The 17,365-nt window shown below is 43.9% G+C and overlaps 1 protein-coding gene across 1 annotated transcript; it reads left to right on the forward strand.

The window, feature by feature from the left end:
• Positions 1-1,255: 1,255 nt before the first annotated feature.
• si:dkey-94l16.4 (transcription factor 20) lies at positions 1,256-16,259 on the forward strand. Its single transcript, XM_062414132.1, has 6 exons — positions 1,256-1,421; positions 2,470-5,099; positions 6,680-6,773; positions 7,981-8,030; positions 8,182-8,253; positions 13,708-16,259. Exons 2-5 carry the CDS (start codon positions 2,475-2,477, stop codon positions 8,227-8,229), a joined length of 2,817 nt encoding a protein of 938 aa, XP_062270116.1. The 5' UTR covers positions 1,256-1,421; positions 2,470-2,474; the 3' UTR covers positions 8,230-8,253; positions 13,708-16,259.
• The last annotated feature ends 1,106 nt before the right edge of the window (positions 16,260-17,365 follow it).

Consider the following 17,365-nt stretch of genomic DNA (forward strand, 5'->3'; position numbering starts at 1 on the left):
CGGGACGAAGACATGTGAGCAGCAGACTGATCTTAAAAAAAAGTATGATCTCATCAGCGTTTTGGTGACTTCATGTCACATTGAGTCATTGAAAGTGAAAGATTATATTAATATATAGATTTTGTTTCATAACAGTTTTAAGTAGTGGACTTTTTTGTCCACAGAGGTGCTGAAGGGACTTTTTGTTTAACTCAGCCTGCAGGGTAAATCTCTTAATACTTGCAGTCATCTGTAATTGTGTATTTACTGTTATTCAATGATTTTATCAATCAGCAACTACTGATAAATCAATGACCAATATTTACAAATCACTCACATACATGGCATTTTAGAAACCACAGAATAAAGTGGCACCATATATTCTTAGTGTCAATCATTTGGTTCGTCAAAGGTCCTACCGCTAACATAATGCCTTTCTGCTCCAGAGCATCAACTGTTCGGCTACTGCCCAGTTGACTTGTCCAGCCACGTGCAGTGAGATAGCACACAGATTACGGCAATGTCAAGACAACTCATCGTTGCTGCCTGACTTCTGCTTTTGAGATGACTGAGGCTTGACAGCAGGGGTGAGTCTAGGGACAGGAGCAGGGGGGCACTGGCCCCACCGCTGAAATCTGCATTCACAACAACATCAAATCCTCTTCATTATTCAGGCTAGAGGTGGAGCAGCAAGGTGCAGCGCACAGAAAAAGGAAGTGAGGTTCTTTGCATCTGTTGCGCATTAAAAGCATCATCAAACCCCACTCCATCCTAGCTTGTGGTGAATCCAGTGAGGGATCCCCCGCTGTGTTCACACATCTACTTCTCCTGGTTTTCTACGGAAGTTATACTCGGATGCCAGGCGGATAAACTCTGAAGAAACTACAGAGCCTCTCACTCGGACATTTGCGTTCACAAGTGCACTTCCTCTTGAGAAAATACGTAGCGTGTGTGGAGTTCAGTAAACTTCTGAAAGCAGCTTTTGTAAACTGTGGCCCCTTTATGGCCCGTGGTATAGAAAAAATACTGGATCCACCCCTGCTTGAAAGCCCATCGGCAACAGCTGGATCACGGACAAATGATTCACCATTGGGTCTAAACAGCAACAGGTTTGTGTTCAACAGCTTCCACTGTTATATAATGTGTTATTCAATTCTACTTTAATAATAATTTGAAAAATTGTCTGAATGCCAGCGCTGAAACGAGCCAGTAGTCGTTTTATTGTGAAAGGCCTATCCGGAAGCTGGACCTTGTACAGTGAAGTGGACGCGGCTGCTCTCAGAGAAGTGTGCCTCTGAAAGTGTGTGAGGGTCTTCAGTCAATGTGGGGCTTTCTCCCCGTGTGGTCGCCGGTAGTCAGAGTAGGTGGGCCGCTGGAGGAGATGCCGGGGGGTACGGATTGTTAACGGGACGTTTAGTAACGCTGCGGTCTCTCCGGTCCCGGTAAGTTTGGATGAGCGGCGCATTACCTCCTCTTTGTCTCATCCACCGGGCCTTCCCCGGTCAGCTCCGCTCTGGTTACTGCAGAGAACGTGTCGCCAAACCCCATGACAAGTTATCTGCACTTTAATAAAACCTCTCTCCCCGTCGAGTTGTTGCATCAAGTTTCGAACTATGTTTGCTTTTTTTAGCGCCGCCAAGATCCAGTCTTCAAATCGGAATTCACGGAATATTAAAAGAACGCGTATTCTGAAATGAGAGTTAACATTTTAAAATTGGTTCCGCTGCAACAAAGTTACAAAGAGTCGCGGGGAGCAGTAACTAACAATGCGGTCCACTAAACTATAAAAGTTGCCGTTTTATCGAAATGACGTTTTTCTAGTGAATAAAAACCGTGCCGAATTAAAAAGTGCGTTTTACCGACCTGTGGAAGTTTCATAGATCTTTCCATGTGTGTGGCTTTCTGTCGCAACAGAGAAAGAAATAAAAGTTAGGTGATATCTGATGGGAGTTCGCTATTAGGGTAACGTCACCGGAGCTAAGCCTGGCCTAGGAAGCTAACGTTAGCTGCGGCTAAAATAAGCTAACTGCGCTAGCGTGTGTGACCTGTCAATGTTGGAGGTAAAGAGTGAGAGTGAGACAGTGTCCGGAAACACTTTGTTCACTGAATAAAGTGTTTCCGGAAACAACAACTTAATACCAACAACATCCATTAATGCTAAGATAAACTAGGAACAATTTATAACGTGAACTGTCAGTTAATCCCTCAAATGTTAATGAAATACAAGCACACGCCAGTTTTCCAGCTAAAGTCAACGTTATGACTTGAGATGTGAGGGCTTGTTTCTTAAAAACACAGTCAAACAACCACCTACCAGTGTATGAAACGTGTAGCTCAGAACTTTACTGGGACTTTAAGAAAGAAGATGTCAGTAAATCGTATCTAGATAGTCAATGACAACTAGAAGATAAACCGCCAACATCAGAAATGGATTATTCTTGTCTCTGCTACACAATCACGAGTTTCTCTCCCTCTCTCCGTCCATTTCAGTTGTTATGGAGCAGCTACCTGGGAGCATAGATGATCTACAGCCTCAGGACCTCTCCACTGCCAGCGTCCCCTCTGTGATCGACCTGACAGGCGAGGAATGTGTCCTCAACGCCGCGTCCCTCAAGACCCAAGGCTGGTATGCGAATTCTGCAGACAGCAACCAAGGATTGCCCTTCTCAGCGACCGGCTCCCCGGACGTTGCGCTCCAGTCAGGGGAACACATTCAACCAGACGATGCCTTCTCTCGCACTACAGTCACCCTCTCCTACGTGAGCAGGTCTCACGTATTCTCCAGTCAAGACTCTCTGTCTCGTCTGCCCATTGGCAGCTTCTCCCACCACCCGTCATGTGACTCGGATAAAGGGCCCGGGGAGACAGGATTTTCACTGGCCCAGCATTACTTGGAACAGGATGAGGGGCCAGTGGACCTCGGCATTCAGCCAGAACTTTTGCAGTCGTTATCTCAGGCTCCGACAGGACCAGAGAAGGATGGGGGAGCATGTCTGACACAGGAGCCTAGTGAGTTTAACGGTGGAGTGGTTTCCAGTGATGGGAACGTGGATGAGCTGTTGAAAAGGAGGCAAGAAGAAGTGGAACACAGTAGGGGTTTGGACAATGGTCAAGATAATAGTTCAGTAGCCTGTGCAGAATCCTCACCAGAGACTCTCACCCCTGCAACAGTAGATGATCCGGAGAAGGGCACGTCTGAGTTAATCTTACTCATGACTAAAAACCAGGACCCGGTGGTTGTCCTGAAAAGCGTGGCTGCTAGAGACCTGTGTTCCCTGAGCAGGGAGTACATCAGTCCTCTGGAGGACCCTGTCTCCCCCTCCGCTACCTCACTGGACGATGTGGAGGATGTCTTCATCCTTCCTCAGGCCTCCAACTCGCCCAGCGGTGACAACTCCAATCTAGAGGCAGCAGAGGAGGTTGCATGGGATGTCTCTAGAACAGAAAGGGCCATTCAGGAAGGCTCTGATATCACAAGGTTGGATTCAATCGATGAAAATAAGCATCCAGTCCACGGACTAAAGTCAGCGATAGAGCCTATTATTGACTTGACAGATGATGTTTGTGTGGCCAGTGTTTTAGAGGACAAACCCAAGACTGTTATTCCCCACATGAATGGGAATGCAAAGCCCCAAGAGAGAACTTTAACAGAAAAAAAACTGCCGTGGCGTTCCAGCAGAGGGACACGACTGGATGCTATAGTTATGAACATCAATTCAAGCAGGTATAAAGTATCAGGATGCATTCGCACCAATAAGAAAGCCCGTGCTTCCCAACCAACAGCTAGTGTTTCTAACTTAGCAGAGACTAAAAGTAAAAACACCCTGCCAGTAGGAAAAAGGAAAAGCAGAGCGAAGTCATCTTTCTCTGTGAAAACAGTAAAACAAAAAGCCGAAACTCCAGTGAAAAGGCTTCAAACTAATAACATTAAAGCTGACTCTACCTCTGACTCTAAATTGCTCAGCATTTCTAAAAAGTCACATAGCAGCACACCTCAAAAAAGTCCTCAGCTTGCTGTGCACAAGAGGTCAAGGGAAGAGCCAAAGGATGTTTCACTCCCTGTATGTTCTCCACAGACCAGCCCCAAGCAGGCAAGGAGGAGACGTTCATCACAGTCCACTCCTCAGTCTGCTGCTCACAAGAACTCTAAGAAGGAGACAGAGCCTCTGTCTCGCCCCAACCCCTCAGTGGAAATTCAGGTGGCAAGAATTTCCCCACCACCATCGACGTCTCCAAAGAAAAGTCCAGGCAAAGCCAAAGCCAAGGCTGCAGGTAGCAAATCTCCTCCCACTGCCAAGACGAAGGCCAAGAGGAGGCGAAAGAAACTCATGAGCAGTCAGTCTTTGTCCATGTTCTCCCCCAAGGAGCCGGAGATCAAGTTGAAGTACGTCAACTTCAAGGAGGAGAAAAGGGAGCTGAGGTCCGACAGTTTCTCTCCGTTCATCCGCACGGACCGTCGGCAGCCATCGCCTTCACTGTGTTCTGTAATCAACTACCAGGAGGAGGTGAGGGCACAATGCAAGAAGGGTCAGCAGCAGCAGGCTCGGGACCCCGGTGACTTCCTCTCTGCAGTTGTACCCAGTACGTCTTGTCTCCAGCTGGGCCGGGTCGCCACACACAGCCAGCACCAGCGCTCTCTTGTGTGCTGCCTGTGTGGGAAAGCAGCCAACGCCATGGACCTGGGGGACCTCCACGGCCCTTACTACCCCGAGGGGTACCAGCCGAGCACCAAAAGACCAGCCAGCATATCGCAGCTCAAAGAGGAGGAGGACGGTTTCAGCGATTCAGACTCCTCAACCTGCAGTGGCAGAGGCAGGAGGAGGAAGTGTGCTGTTCCGCCCACACAGTGGTCCTTCAGGCCGGGAGGTCAGCCCCAACAGAAGGGCCTCCTGGAGAGCCGCCGGTGGACCAATAACGGCACGGACAGCCCCGCAGCTAAGCGGGCTCGCTCAGACGCCAGCACTGCAGAGGTGGAGGACTGGTACAGCCCCCCTGTGCTGCCCCTGGAGCCCTGTGAGTACTGGCTCCATGAAGACTGCGGCATCTGGTCAGCAGGCGTGTTCCTCGTGAAGGGCAAAATCTACGGACTGGAGGAGGCTGTCAAGACGGCACAAGAGATGGTAAAAGTGCACTTTAAGCCTGTAATTTGAATTCTCTGTTACACAATGCATATCTTTGTTTTCTCTATCTGAAATGATACAATTCATTCTAAAGTTCTAGATTCTCAAACTTTGGGTATATTTTAAAGTTTATTTTAAGTGTGGTGCCAAACTTGCATACAAGTAAATAATATCCATTCTGTGCTTATGAAATGCCAAATTAATTGTGGTTTCTTACGAGGTAGCAGTCTACAGCCCTGCGGTTGCAAAAATGATTTTACAGTCATTTAGGACTAAAAAGACAGTAAGTGTTCAAAAATTATTGGCCAAAGATGAGACAATTATATGAAATTGTTGCAGTTGAACTTTGTTCAGCTATTTGTTTATTCAACTGTTTCAGCTCTAAAGCCACAAGGTTAAGCAACACCCTCAGACTCAAACCTCAGCTTTGCCCACAAAATATTTAATGATCTGGTATCTTAGTAAAAATGCCACGACATGTCATTCATGATACCAAGATAATAATTCCTGTGTGAGTTATGAATACTTCAGCCTCTAATTCATGGTTTCCCTTATTGTAGTCATCAGCATGTCAGAGTTTCTTAAGCTGTTTTTAGACATGAACTCTAGCAAATGTCTGGAAAGTTGGGTCAGGATTTTTTCTGGAGTTTATCCGGACGCAGTAGATTATTATCTGAGATATTTGTATTCTTCTAGTTTCCGTTGTGTTTAAAAAAACATTTGACACACCCACTCACTCACTGTGTGTTTATTCTGCTGTATTGTCATGTGGACTGTCTCAGACGTTTCACCAGGGGCTGTCAGGAAAAGTTCCAGGAAAAAATGTGAAGCAACCGACTCGGACATTGCTCACATACACCCTCTAATCTTTGGACTTGAGTGCATATGTGATAGCAGCTTCAGTCTGCTGACAGAAATGTGATCCAAGCTCAGTTTCAGTATCTTAAGACTTTTCCTGTTGACACCACAGACTTCATCTTTGACCCAGAATCATGTTTGGTGACCCTTCTAACACGAGACGGATACAAAAACAAAAGGAAAACAAATATCTCCAGGTGGAAAAGCGGTGACACACACGTAGAAGACGCTGACGAAGATGTCAAGAGGTTTGTGGTGATAAGAGACAGGTGCTGTAACCATGATCATGAGATCTCGGCAGCGAAGCTTATGCGTCCACATCCTGCTGCACCCAACTGTAATGTAGTCTCTTGAGTCTAGTACTGCGGAGGATTGGATGCTGTTGTGAACGGGTCTGTGCAGCAAACCTCCCGCTCTGCTGTGCATGTGTGAAAGGCAAACTCTGGGTAAACTCTGTAGCCAATTCTCCATATTTCTCCCCATTGGCCACGTTGTCATATTGAAACTTTAGAAGGTCTTGAAGGAGCTGGTTTACACCTTTTGATTATGAGTCAGGGATTCTAAAAGAGACATCTTTTAATTAGTATTGCCAGCAGAATTGTAATGAGACGATAAATGATAATCAAACTAATACTATCTGATGTTCAGTGTTATTGTGATTGAAGGGTTTCCACAGACTCTTAAAGAAGTCTTAAATTCAACCTGATGCTCTGTGTTTTCAGATGTGCTCAGCGTGTGCTGATCAAGGTGCGACTCTGGGCTGCTTCTTCAAAGGTTGTCCCAACAAGTACCACTACAGATGTGCTCTGGAGTCAGGTACGTTCCGCTCTGTGCCACCTGCCTTTTCACAGCAAACAAGAACAAAGTACTGAGATTAAATTACAAACTGTAACTGCTAAAACCTACATTCTACTGATGGTTTCATTACATTTGCAGTGACAAACATTTAGCCAATGCTATGGGAGAGAAACAGAGACAAATGGATACGTCTCAAAAATATTAAAAAAACAATTACACAGTTTAGATAACTTCTGGATTGTTAAGAATGTTTTAATTTAGCTAGATTTGGAGCAAAGGCATTTTTAATTTGAACAAAATACTTTTTCAATGTATTGACTCACAAGCCTCAGTACTGGGTATGTGTTCACATACAAAACAATTCTTGACAAAATTCCCACCAAGTCATAATCTTCCTACTATGGACATTTTGTGATTTGTTTTTACCAAAGTCAGGACTGAATAGGAAAAGAAACCTTTTGGGGTTTAGCACCTACTAATGCACAGAATCAGTTAACTGATTGTCATCTTTAAAAAAAAGTTTGTGTGTGTCTGCAAGTTCTCTTTTTTTTATGTTCAGTTTTTTTTTTTTTTCTTTTTGTTTACTTTTAATGTTGAAATTGTTCTGCTCTGATTATTGAACAGATCTGTGTTGTAAAACAGATTTGATAGCTTTTACAGAGTTTAGTGATATGACCAATTTGTGGATAGTCCAAGAAATAACACATAATAATCGCACGAAGCCAATGTTTACTCTAATTCAAAGGTTGTAAGATAAACTTCAGTTTGTTTCTGAGATCTCTGCTTCCACCACAATCCAATCCAGGTGAACAGATGATCTCAAACCCTGGTCAAATAAAACCAAAACTGACTCTGCATGACTAGTGTTACTGAAGAACATATTTGCTTTTAGGGAACTGGCCCTTTAAATGTAGATAGTTTTGCATTGATATGAATGAGATTATTGAGTTATTTTGGTCTGCTAGAGGACCTTTACTTTTTTCCTGAAAAAAACCTGATGTCTGAAATAAACACTGATCCTGTTAAAACACAAAGTGGAATTAACCCACGGCTGGCGGAGTGTGTGAGTGTGTTTGAGTTCATGTGGGCGTGTCGGTCTGGAAGTAGCTGCTTTGTGAGGTGCCGCTTCCGACAATGCTGAACTTGTATGTGTGGGCAGTTGAACCTTTCGTATGAATCAGTGCAGCATCTCGAGACTCCTGTTCTGTTCTTGTTCCTTGTGCAGAGTGTGTACTCCTTGAAGAAAACTTCTCCATGAAGTGTAAGAAGCACAAGGTGAGCAGAAATAACTTCACTTTAAACTGGACAAGTTGTTCCAGAGACACTTGGCGAGTTTCTATCATTATCACAAGCTGTGTGAGGGATGTTGAGGGGAAATTGTGCAGCTCTCTCATTGACTCAGCTTTTTGTTCCTCGTCTTCTTCAGGACAAGACGTTCAAAGGTCCTGCAGGGAACAGACGCAACAACAGGTGACGACGTTGGTGTGAAACTCATGAGGTTAGTAAAGACTTGCTCTGCTCTCGTGGTATCTGTGGCTCAGGAGCAAGTACTGTCAAGTCTGAGAAAATCACTTCTCAATCTCCAAATTCAAATTGAGTTGTGACCTAGTTTTCTTTTCTTTTTCTTTCACCTCTCTCCAAAGTTCCCCAACATTCTGGCAAGGCTGCTTTGTTAAATCCTCTTAACCTGATAGTCTGAACAAATTGATTTTGTTTAAATTTGAATTGTTTTAGCCGGGTTACATTAGTGCAGGAGGAACTGTGTAGGAGCCACAGCCCATTTTTCACAGTGCCAGAGATGAAGTAATGGTACTCTTAGCTACTAGTTGTCAATGCGAGGAGTTAAAGGAATAGTTCAAAGAAAAATGGAAGCTCACTCATTATCTACTTAACACAATGCCGGTGGAAGGGTGGGTGAAGAATTTGACTCCGCAAAAGTGTCCTCTTCCTCCTATGTAATAAAATAACAGAAAAACAGACTCGGACCAAGGTAATTTGCTTTGTGTTTTTAGCCACCGTATTTTCAACCACCCCCCCATTGGCATAGTGGTGAGCAGATGGAGTGAATTTTCATTTGTCAGTGAACTATCCCTCTCATAGGGGACAATGAAGCGGATAGGATGGTAATGCGGTTCAAAATAAAGATAAAAACGTACTGTACACTGAAAAAAACAAGGACTTGTGGATCAACAGAAAACATTTGCAGGGTGAATTACAAACTTAATAACTGCACAGCAGGTTGAGAATGTGTCCTTGTCAGTGATCAAGACTAAACCTCATGAGCAGAACCTCAGAGGATTCATTACATTACATTACATTTAGCTGACGCTTTTATCTAAAGCGACTTTTGCTTTGTGTATTCAACCCCGAGGGTACAAACCCAGGACGACAAGAATCAAGGAAGTACAATTTCTTCAAAATAAAGCAAAACTACAAAGTGCTATAAATAAGTGCCATTTAAGTGCTACTAAAGTGTTAGTTTCAAAAAGTTGTTAGTATATATATATTTATATATACTATTTTTTTTTTTTTTTTATTCAAGGTATAGTCGGAAGAGGTATGTTTTTAGTTTTCTGCGGAAGATGTGTAAACTTGCTGATGTCCGGATGTCAATGGGGAGCTCAATCCACCATTTAGGAGCCAGGATGGCAAACAGTCGTGATTTTGATGAATGTTTAGTTTGCAGTGAGGGAGCAACGAGCCGATTAGCCGAAGCAGAGCAGAGTGAGCGTGCTGGGGTGTAACGTTTGACCATGTCCTGGATTTAGACTGGACCTGATCCTTTGACAGCATGGTACGCAAGTACTAGTGTTTTGAACCGGATGCGAGCAGCCACTGGTAGCCAGTGAAGGGAGCGAAGGAGCGGAATAGTATGACTGCATTTAGGTTGGTTAAAAACCAGAGCTGCTGCATTCTGGATGAGCTGCAAAGGTCTGATGGCAGCAGCAGGTAGACCTGCCAGGACGGAGTTACAGTAGTCTTGGCGTGAGCTGACCAGAGCCTGGAAAGAACCTGCACCGCCTTTTGAGTGAGAAGGGGGCGTATTCTCCTGATGTTGTACAGCATGAATCTACAGGACCGTGTTGTTGCAGTAATGTTGGCAGTAAGGGAGAGTTGGCTATTGAGTGTTACGCCCAGGTTCCTAGCAGTCTGGGTGGGGGTTAACAGGGAGTTGTCAAAGTTAGGTCGTGGGTGGGAGAGTCTTTCTCTGGAAGGAAAAGTAGTTCAGTCTTGTCAAGGTAAATCTTTAGTTGGTGTGCAGACATCCACTGAGAGATGTTGGTCAGAAAGTGAGAGATTCGTGCTGCTACCTGTGTTTCAGATCGGGAAAAAGACAGGATTAGTTGGGTGTCATCAGCATAGCTATGGTAGAAAAAGCCATGTGAGTGAATGACAGAGCCGAGAGAGTTGGTGTACAAAGAGAAGACGAAAGGACCCAGGACGGAACCTTGTCCTTGAGAGGACAAGGTTCAGACACAGATCCTCTCCAAGTTACCCTATAAGTGCGTTTATTGAGGTAGGAAGAGAGCAGGGAGAGTAAAGAGCCTGAGACACCCAGATCCTAAAGGGAGGAAATAAGGATCTGGTGGTTCACTGTGTCAAATGTAGCAGAGATGTCTAGAAGGATGAGGACAGAGGTGAGAGAGGCTGCCCTAGCAGTGTGAAGCTGCTCAGAGACAGCAAGGAGGGCAGTCTCAGTTGAGGGACCTGCCTTGAAACCTGACTGGTTAAGTTTTTAAGATCCATTTATTCATCGCAAACACATGCACAGACATGAAAAGGCACACTCATGCAGGTAGGGAAATTTAATCTCTGCTTTTTACCCATCTGGTGCAGGGCACACAGAGCAGTGAGCGACCATGTACGGTGCTCGGGGAGCAGATGTTGGGGGAGTAAGGTGCCTTGCTCAGGGGCACTAGACAGGGTAGCGAGACTCTTGGATTTTTGGACGGATCAATCCAGGTTCGTCTTTTGTTGTCTCTCCGTGGAGTCGAACCAGAGACGAACCAGAGACCTTCTCTGCCCATAGTCCAAGTTTCTGCCACTAGACCACTGCCTCTCACGAAGGTGAGGTGAGGGTCAAGAAGATTATTGTGGTTAAAATAGGAGGAGAGTTGATTTAAGATAGCATGCTCAAGAGTTTTGGAAACAAAGGGAAGACGAGAGACAAGTCTGCAGGTATTTACTTCAGACGGGTCGAGGGTGGGTATCTTCTGGAGAGGATTTACTCTTGCCTCCTTGACAGGGAAGTGTTGATAAAATGGGTAAGAAAAGGAAGAAGGTCAGGAGCAATAGACTGGAGAATGTGAGAAGGGATGGGGTCAAGGGGGCAGGTGGTCGGGGTAGAAGTGTGGTTATAGAAGGAAGATCCAAAAATGAAGAGTGTATGCCATCTATCTTTTTTGTAGATGGCATACACTCTTCATTTTTAGTTGAAAATGAAGAGTAGTTGACAAGTGGCTTGGTAGAAGGGAGGAAGGAGGAGGCGGACTGGGGGGGTTGAGGAGGTTGGAAAAGATGAAGAAGAGTTTTTTGGGGTTAGAAAATTAGGATTGAATTGCAGCTTGGTAAAAAGTGCTTTTGGCTGCGGAAATAGAGGCCGAAAAAGAGGAGAGAAGAAACTGATAAGCTAGCAGGTCGTCCAGGTGTTTAGATTTCCGCCATTTCCTTTCTGATGCTCGCATAGTGGCTCTGTCAGCACGCATCGAGTCAGACAACCACGGAGCTGGGGAGGACTTGCGGACCTGTCGTGACGTTAGAGGACAGAGAGAGTCAAGAGAGGAGGACAGAGTAGAAAGGAGAATGTCTGTGGTAGAGTTAAGATGCATGAGTGAGAGAGTCAGTGGAAGGGAACGCTGATGAAACAGTGGAGGCTAGAGAGGCAGGAGAGAGGGAATGAATGTTGCGACAGACAGGTACAGACTCCAGGGATGTGGTAGGGTTGTCAGTTTGAGATAGTGGGAGAGAGTAAGAGATAAAGAAGTGGTCAGAGACATGAAGTGGGGTTACAGTGAGGTTAGATGTTGAGCAGTTTCTGGTGAAAATATAGTCCAGGTGGTTACCGGCTTTGTGATTAGGAGGGGAAGGACTGAGTGAGAGAGCAAAAGAAGACAGTAAAAGTAATAGGTCAGATGACTTCTCTGTCTGGATGTTAAAGTCACCCAGAAGGATAAGTGCAGGGCCATTTTCTGGGAAGTTTGACAGGAGGACGTCTAATTCCTCCAAAAAATGTCCCAAAGAACCTGGTGGACGGTAGAGAACAACAATAGTTAATTGTACCGGATGAGTAACTGTCACAGCTTGAAATTCAAAAGACGTTGGGGTAAAAAGTAAAAGCGAGTAGAGAGAAAAACTCCATTTGTGGTGGATGTGTTGTCCGGTGTAATCCAGGTCCCAGTAAGAACAAGGAAGTCAAGTGATTGCTGTGTAGCAAAGCCAGAGATGAAGTCTGCCTTGCGGGTAGCTGACTGGCAGTTCCATAGGCCCCCTGTGACAAGGTGTTGGGTTTGTGAGGAACAGGTTGGATAGATAAGAGAGGAAAGGTTACGGTATTGGTGTTCCCCACAAGATACAAATGATGAAAACCTAAAAGAACCTATAGAAAGAAAGGAGCAGCTCATGACCCAAATCCTCCACCCCATCTGTCAGAGTGATGGCTCTGTCATGACTCGGCCATATGAGGTTCACAGTGTATACTGATGATGTCACTGCAGACAGGAACAACAAGAGGAGACACTGACCAACATTCCTATGCATTAGGAGAAAGCAGCAAAGCTTCTTAAGGAGACCGAGAGATCGTCTGATGTGAATGTGACTTTGTAGTCACATTTACCACCAGTAAAGTGGTAAAAACGGAGATCTAACAACGAGCTGCCAAGCTGAGAGAGGTTGACAGGGGTTGAAATACTTCAAAATCCGCTTGATGTTACGGTTTCTGCCGTTGCCATTTGCAATTACTACTTACAACATCTTCAAATGGTGCAAACTCAGAATCCATTGTGACCTTTTCAATGGAACGGGGTTTGTCACTGCTGATGTGGCAAAACCCCTGACACACACAGCAAATGACAGAAAAAGCCTGTTTCAAACGTAGCTCAGTGCTTCAAGCTAAAACAACAGCTTGTAACCGACGGGGAAACATTGCAAAACACTAAGTCTTATCGTGTCCCGGGTGTTTTGGTTTATTTACTGGATCACCACTGAGTGTCAAAAGTGATTTATCTCCCACACTGTTCTTTTGTTCTTGACATAAACTTACTCTAATAAAAGCTGAGACATGGCACTTTAATGTATTAACAAGAAAACTTGTGAACACTTGCAGTATGGACTGTTTATTGTGGATTTTTTATTTGATTTCAATTGATTATTCTAAGTCATTTGCAGACATGAACTTGTCCGCAAAAATTATGTCTGGACTTTCTTTGGAGCTGGAGATTCTCCACTCAAGTGTGTGCACAACAGCAGAGAACTCTCCAGCGTTTTTTAGTGAGAGGTGGCTCATAATGCACCAGGTAGCTTATAACTTATACATGCCATTGTAGAGATCATGGGTGTTTGTGTACAAACCATTCTTTATATCTTCATCTGTGTGCTCTACATGTGTGCCATCACTTTTTCACCCTGAGATATTAACATATCATTTTTTATTTTTCTTTGTTTCCTTTTCTTTTCCGGTGTTGCGTCTGTCGTCTGTTAGAAAAGCCACCAACGTGCTAAATCGCTTGCAGTGAATCCTCCGGATAGTTCTGCGCAGTCTTTACTGGGGGGCTCCCAGAGAAATATCCACAGCTACTGACTCGGACATCTGCGTTCTCACATAAATCTCCACATTTGGATAATTTCTCGGAGATAATCCGGAGTTTAGTCTGTGTCTGATAGCAGCCCTAGAGAAAGCAGTGCTTTGAGGGAATGGGCTCCAATGAATAACTGAAGCATGTTTTTTCTCTTCCAGACGTTTCCCTGCAGCGTCGGCTGGTAACCGCGGCAACAGTGGACCAGGCTTCTTCTGAACGACAGCTAGTACCCATAAACCTTAACTTCCCCCTGTGCCCCTCATCCAGCTGTTCAACCTGACATCAGCGACTGGAGGAGCTCAGTCACAGAGCGGCCTCAACACCTGACAACAGAAAAATCCTCCTCGCTTCATTTAAAGTAACAGGCTGAATTTGTGGAGTTATTTATTGAGGGTTTTTTTTTCATTTTTCATGGATTAAATGGAAAATAATCAGATATTTAATTTTTTTAAAGATTTTCTAAGTATTTGACTATATTTGGTTTATTTATTCCTGAAGTTTCTTATTGGCTTCTTTAGCAGTTGTCAAGAATGTTTGACTGTTTCTTTATCTTTTCGTAAGTTATTGATGAAACTGTTCAATATTGAAATGTCAATCTAGTCAAGGAGACACAGGTTTTATGAACCGATGGGACAGAAAAAAGGGCTGGACGGTCCATTCTAAGGACCCTCTCCCAGAACTAAGGTACCTGAACGGACGCTGTTTTTTTGGGACTCACACATGGCATTACTTTTTGTTTCGCAAAGTCCAGTTCGCTCAGATGACACATGGCAATTAACAATGAGCCCAGTTGATGTTGCGGAGGAAAGGGAGCAGTGTATGTTTGAATGTATTCTCTCGGTGTGGGGGCTTTCTGCAGGATGCACTTTGGAAGAGGCACTTGGTCCTCTGCTCCGGCTGCAGGGTTTCTCTCTTGGCCTGACACACAAACACACACACACACACGTTGATAAGCAGAGCAGTAAAATTGGATTAATTAAAAGCAGATTGGATTGAATCAGTATGATATAAACTGCAACGTGTTAAAATTTCCCCCGCTGTGCATTTTTACAAGTCACAATTAATAACCTGATTAATAAATAAAACACAGTTCATACATTTGATCAAATCCATTTTTGTAAACATGTATCACCACCTGTGAATACGTGATGCTCTTGTTATCGTATCTATTTGAATCAAATCTGCTTTAAAATAATCAAATCACTTTATTTGTCAATATTCCTTTCGATTCATGTCAATTTTCTTCTCCATTTTTGGTTCCTCCCCCTCCCAGATGACATGTGATTTTATATAAATATATATGTTTTGGCCTAAAGCACTTTGGCTTCTCATGTCACACTGAGGGCAATGAAATGTTCCCGTGATCAGTTCATCTGGGCCGTCCTGACAACAGTACTTCATTTTGAATCATATAACGGGACAATAAATATGTTTTTCACCTTCCCGTGATGAGACGCCCTTTGCTGTCGTTCATCGGCTGTTTTATTTGGGTTTGTCCTCTGTCGGATCTGCAATCTTTTTTTCAATACGTTTGATTTTCATTACTGTTCTGTTCTCGGCTTCACTAGTGTCCCTGAGGTTTAAAGCAGATGTATGTTCGCAGATGTATCACTGGCATGGAGAATTCTTGGTTTACATCAATGTTAATTTCTGTAGCAGTGGCCATGCTGGTGATTTCAGCTCTGATGTGTGATTTTCTTTTTTTCTGGACCTGCAAGACCTGACTGGTGCGTTTCCTGCAGAACCTATCTGAAAAAAGCCTTATCTGATGTGCAAGAGTTGGTCTTTCCTTCTTCTCGCTCTCTTTTTGTGCAAAGACAAATCAGGGGATGTACGTCCCCTTCCTTAAAACATCCTGATAAAGGCAGCTGTCAATCATTTATGTGCTGCAGACTTTGTTATTGTTGTAAGTGCATGTCAGGCAAATTCCTGATGAACCCACAGGTACGCACGGACTCTCTGGGACGGGTGTGAACATTGGACTGGATCAGTTCCAGGCATATTGTTCAGGTCATGGCTTTGGCTGCTCAGTGTGTATTTAGAGAAAAGTCTGTGTGATCAGTGTTGGTGTAAAGTCTCTGTTGTACTCTTCAATACTGCCACTTGGGGCAGCGTTGTGTATGAGATCACTACAGTGTCCCACCAGCAGTAGCAGGTCACACTCAAACCTTCATCTCTGTCCTGGAACCCCTTCTCTCCCATGTGTGCCATTATCAATTCATTATTATTAATTTATGTTCCTTTTGTTTTGTTTTTTTTGTCGAGAGCCTGACATTTTCTCTGCATTTGTTGATTGTTCCAAATGGTTGTTTGCTTCATACCAAATACAGATTTTGGAATATGTATTGTTGTTATGATCTGTTTGTGATATTTTGTCCATGTTTTAATCTCAGGGCTGATTGTCAGATATTCTATTCTTTCTGTTTCTGTGTCGACTCCACATTGACTGGAGCGGTGATACATGCAGCAGGATGTGGTTCATCTCCTCCAATGCAGGCGTCTCTGTCCTGGCACACACCACCCATCACATTCCAACACCTCCATGTGTCTGTCAGTGCTGCCAAGATTTTAGGCGTTCCCTTGGGACTAGTTTGCCAACTCGTGTCACTTTTGTTTTTTTTATTATTTTACGGTAACTTTTTGTACTGTCTCATTCACCTCTTGGAGTATCAGAGGTCATGTAATTGTCAAAAATAAATATTTTGCTCAATATTGTGTTTTTCTGCAACAAATTTGTCTAGTGACTAGACAAACTAGACCATCCTACAAGAGGGAAGTAGCTGACTGTTCTTATTCAAAGTTGTGTGTCAAAATGTCTTCAAGGCTTTTTATCACCCAATTCTGCAGCTTTACAGATCAATGGATTTGCCTCATTCAAGCTCATTTCCACCAACAGTAAACTCAGTGTTCTCTACTTTACTTCTTGTTACCAGCTAATACAGAGATGGAAATTTCCCTTAGTAGTTGGATGGAACCAAATAGTCAGTCAGATTTTTCTGCCTTTTATTAAAGATTTTACACACGTTTAGGTTGGTTTTAATTAAATGCTGAATTAATGCTATACTGCAAAATTAATGTTAAGAGATTGTTTGGAATGCATAGTTTGTCTCCCGTTTCTGATGTTTCTCAAGCATGCAGATATTAGCAAGCTGTGATAAAACAGCAAACAAGACCAATGAGGAGCTGGAAACCACAAAGCACTCTGGTCAGAATGGATCTCAATACACTCATTTTGCCTATGGGACTGATTTGATACCTTCAGTTTCTATCCGTAGTTTTGAGTTTTAGTTTTAATTCAAATGCCCTGTCTGTCTGTATTAACACTTTCACTCTGGCACATTCAATTTATATTGTTTTTAATGACGGAGCTCTTACGCCTGCCAAGGAGGATATGTTTTCACCTGCAGGTTTTTTTTCCTGTTAGTCAGCAGGATTACGCATTAACGACTTTACATCTTATAGTTGCCATATTGTGTAAAATACATTTTCTGGGCTTTCACTATATGTAATTTCAGGAGTCAGTAGGTACCCTCAAAGTACACTTTGAGGACTTTTTCACTCTGTCCAGTCGAAGTAATGTTATTGAAACGTCTCGCTTCGTACTTCCTCTCCGTATGGTGTCATTCGGGATCGCACTCGTCTCACAGCTCCACCCAGCCGGTTCCAGTCCAGCCCCTCAACCCTCCAGCACCACCAGCACCACTCCTCCCCTCCACACCGAACGTGACGCGAAGCAGATATGTTGCTGAGCTAGCACCTATTTAGCTACCACAGGCTTACCACAACAAACAACACTGAAGAAACACTGCAGCTTGG

This window comes from Platichthys flesus, chromosome 20 (assembly GCF_949316205.1).
Source record: "Platichthys flesus chromosome 20, fPlaFle2.1, whole genome shotgun sequence".
Classification (NCBI taxonomy): Eukaryota; Metazoa; Chordata; class Actinopteri; order Pleuronectiformes; family Pleuronectidae; genus Platichthys; species Platichthys flesus.

Excerpts from the sequence above, each read along its gene's own strand:
- si:dkey-94l16.4 (XM_062414132.1), top strand. The coding sequence starts at position 2,475 with ATGGAGCAGCTACCTGGGAGCATAGATGATCTACAGCCTCAGGACCTC. Across the intron at positions 5,100-6,679 it reads TCAAGACGGCACAAGAGATG|ATGTGCTCAGCGTGTGCTGA; the intron begins GTAAAAGTGCAC and ends CTGTGTTTTCAG. Across the intron at positions 6,774-7,980 it reads CAGATGTGCTCTGGAGTCAG|AGTGTGTACTCCTTGAAGAA; the intron begins GTACGTTCCGCT and ends TTCCTTGTGCAG.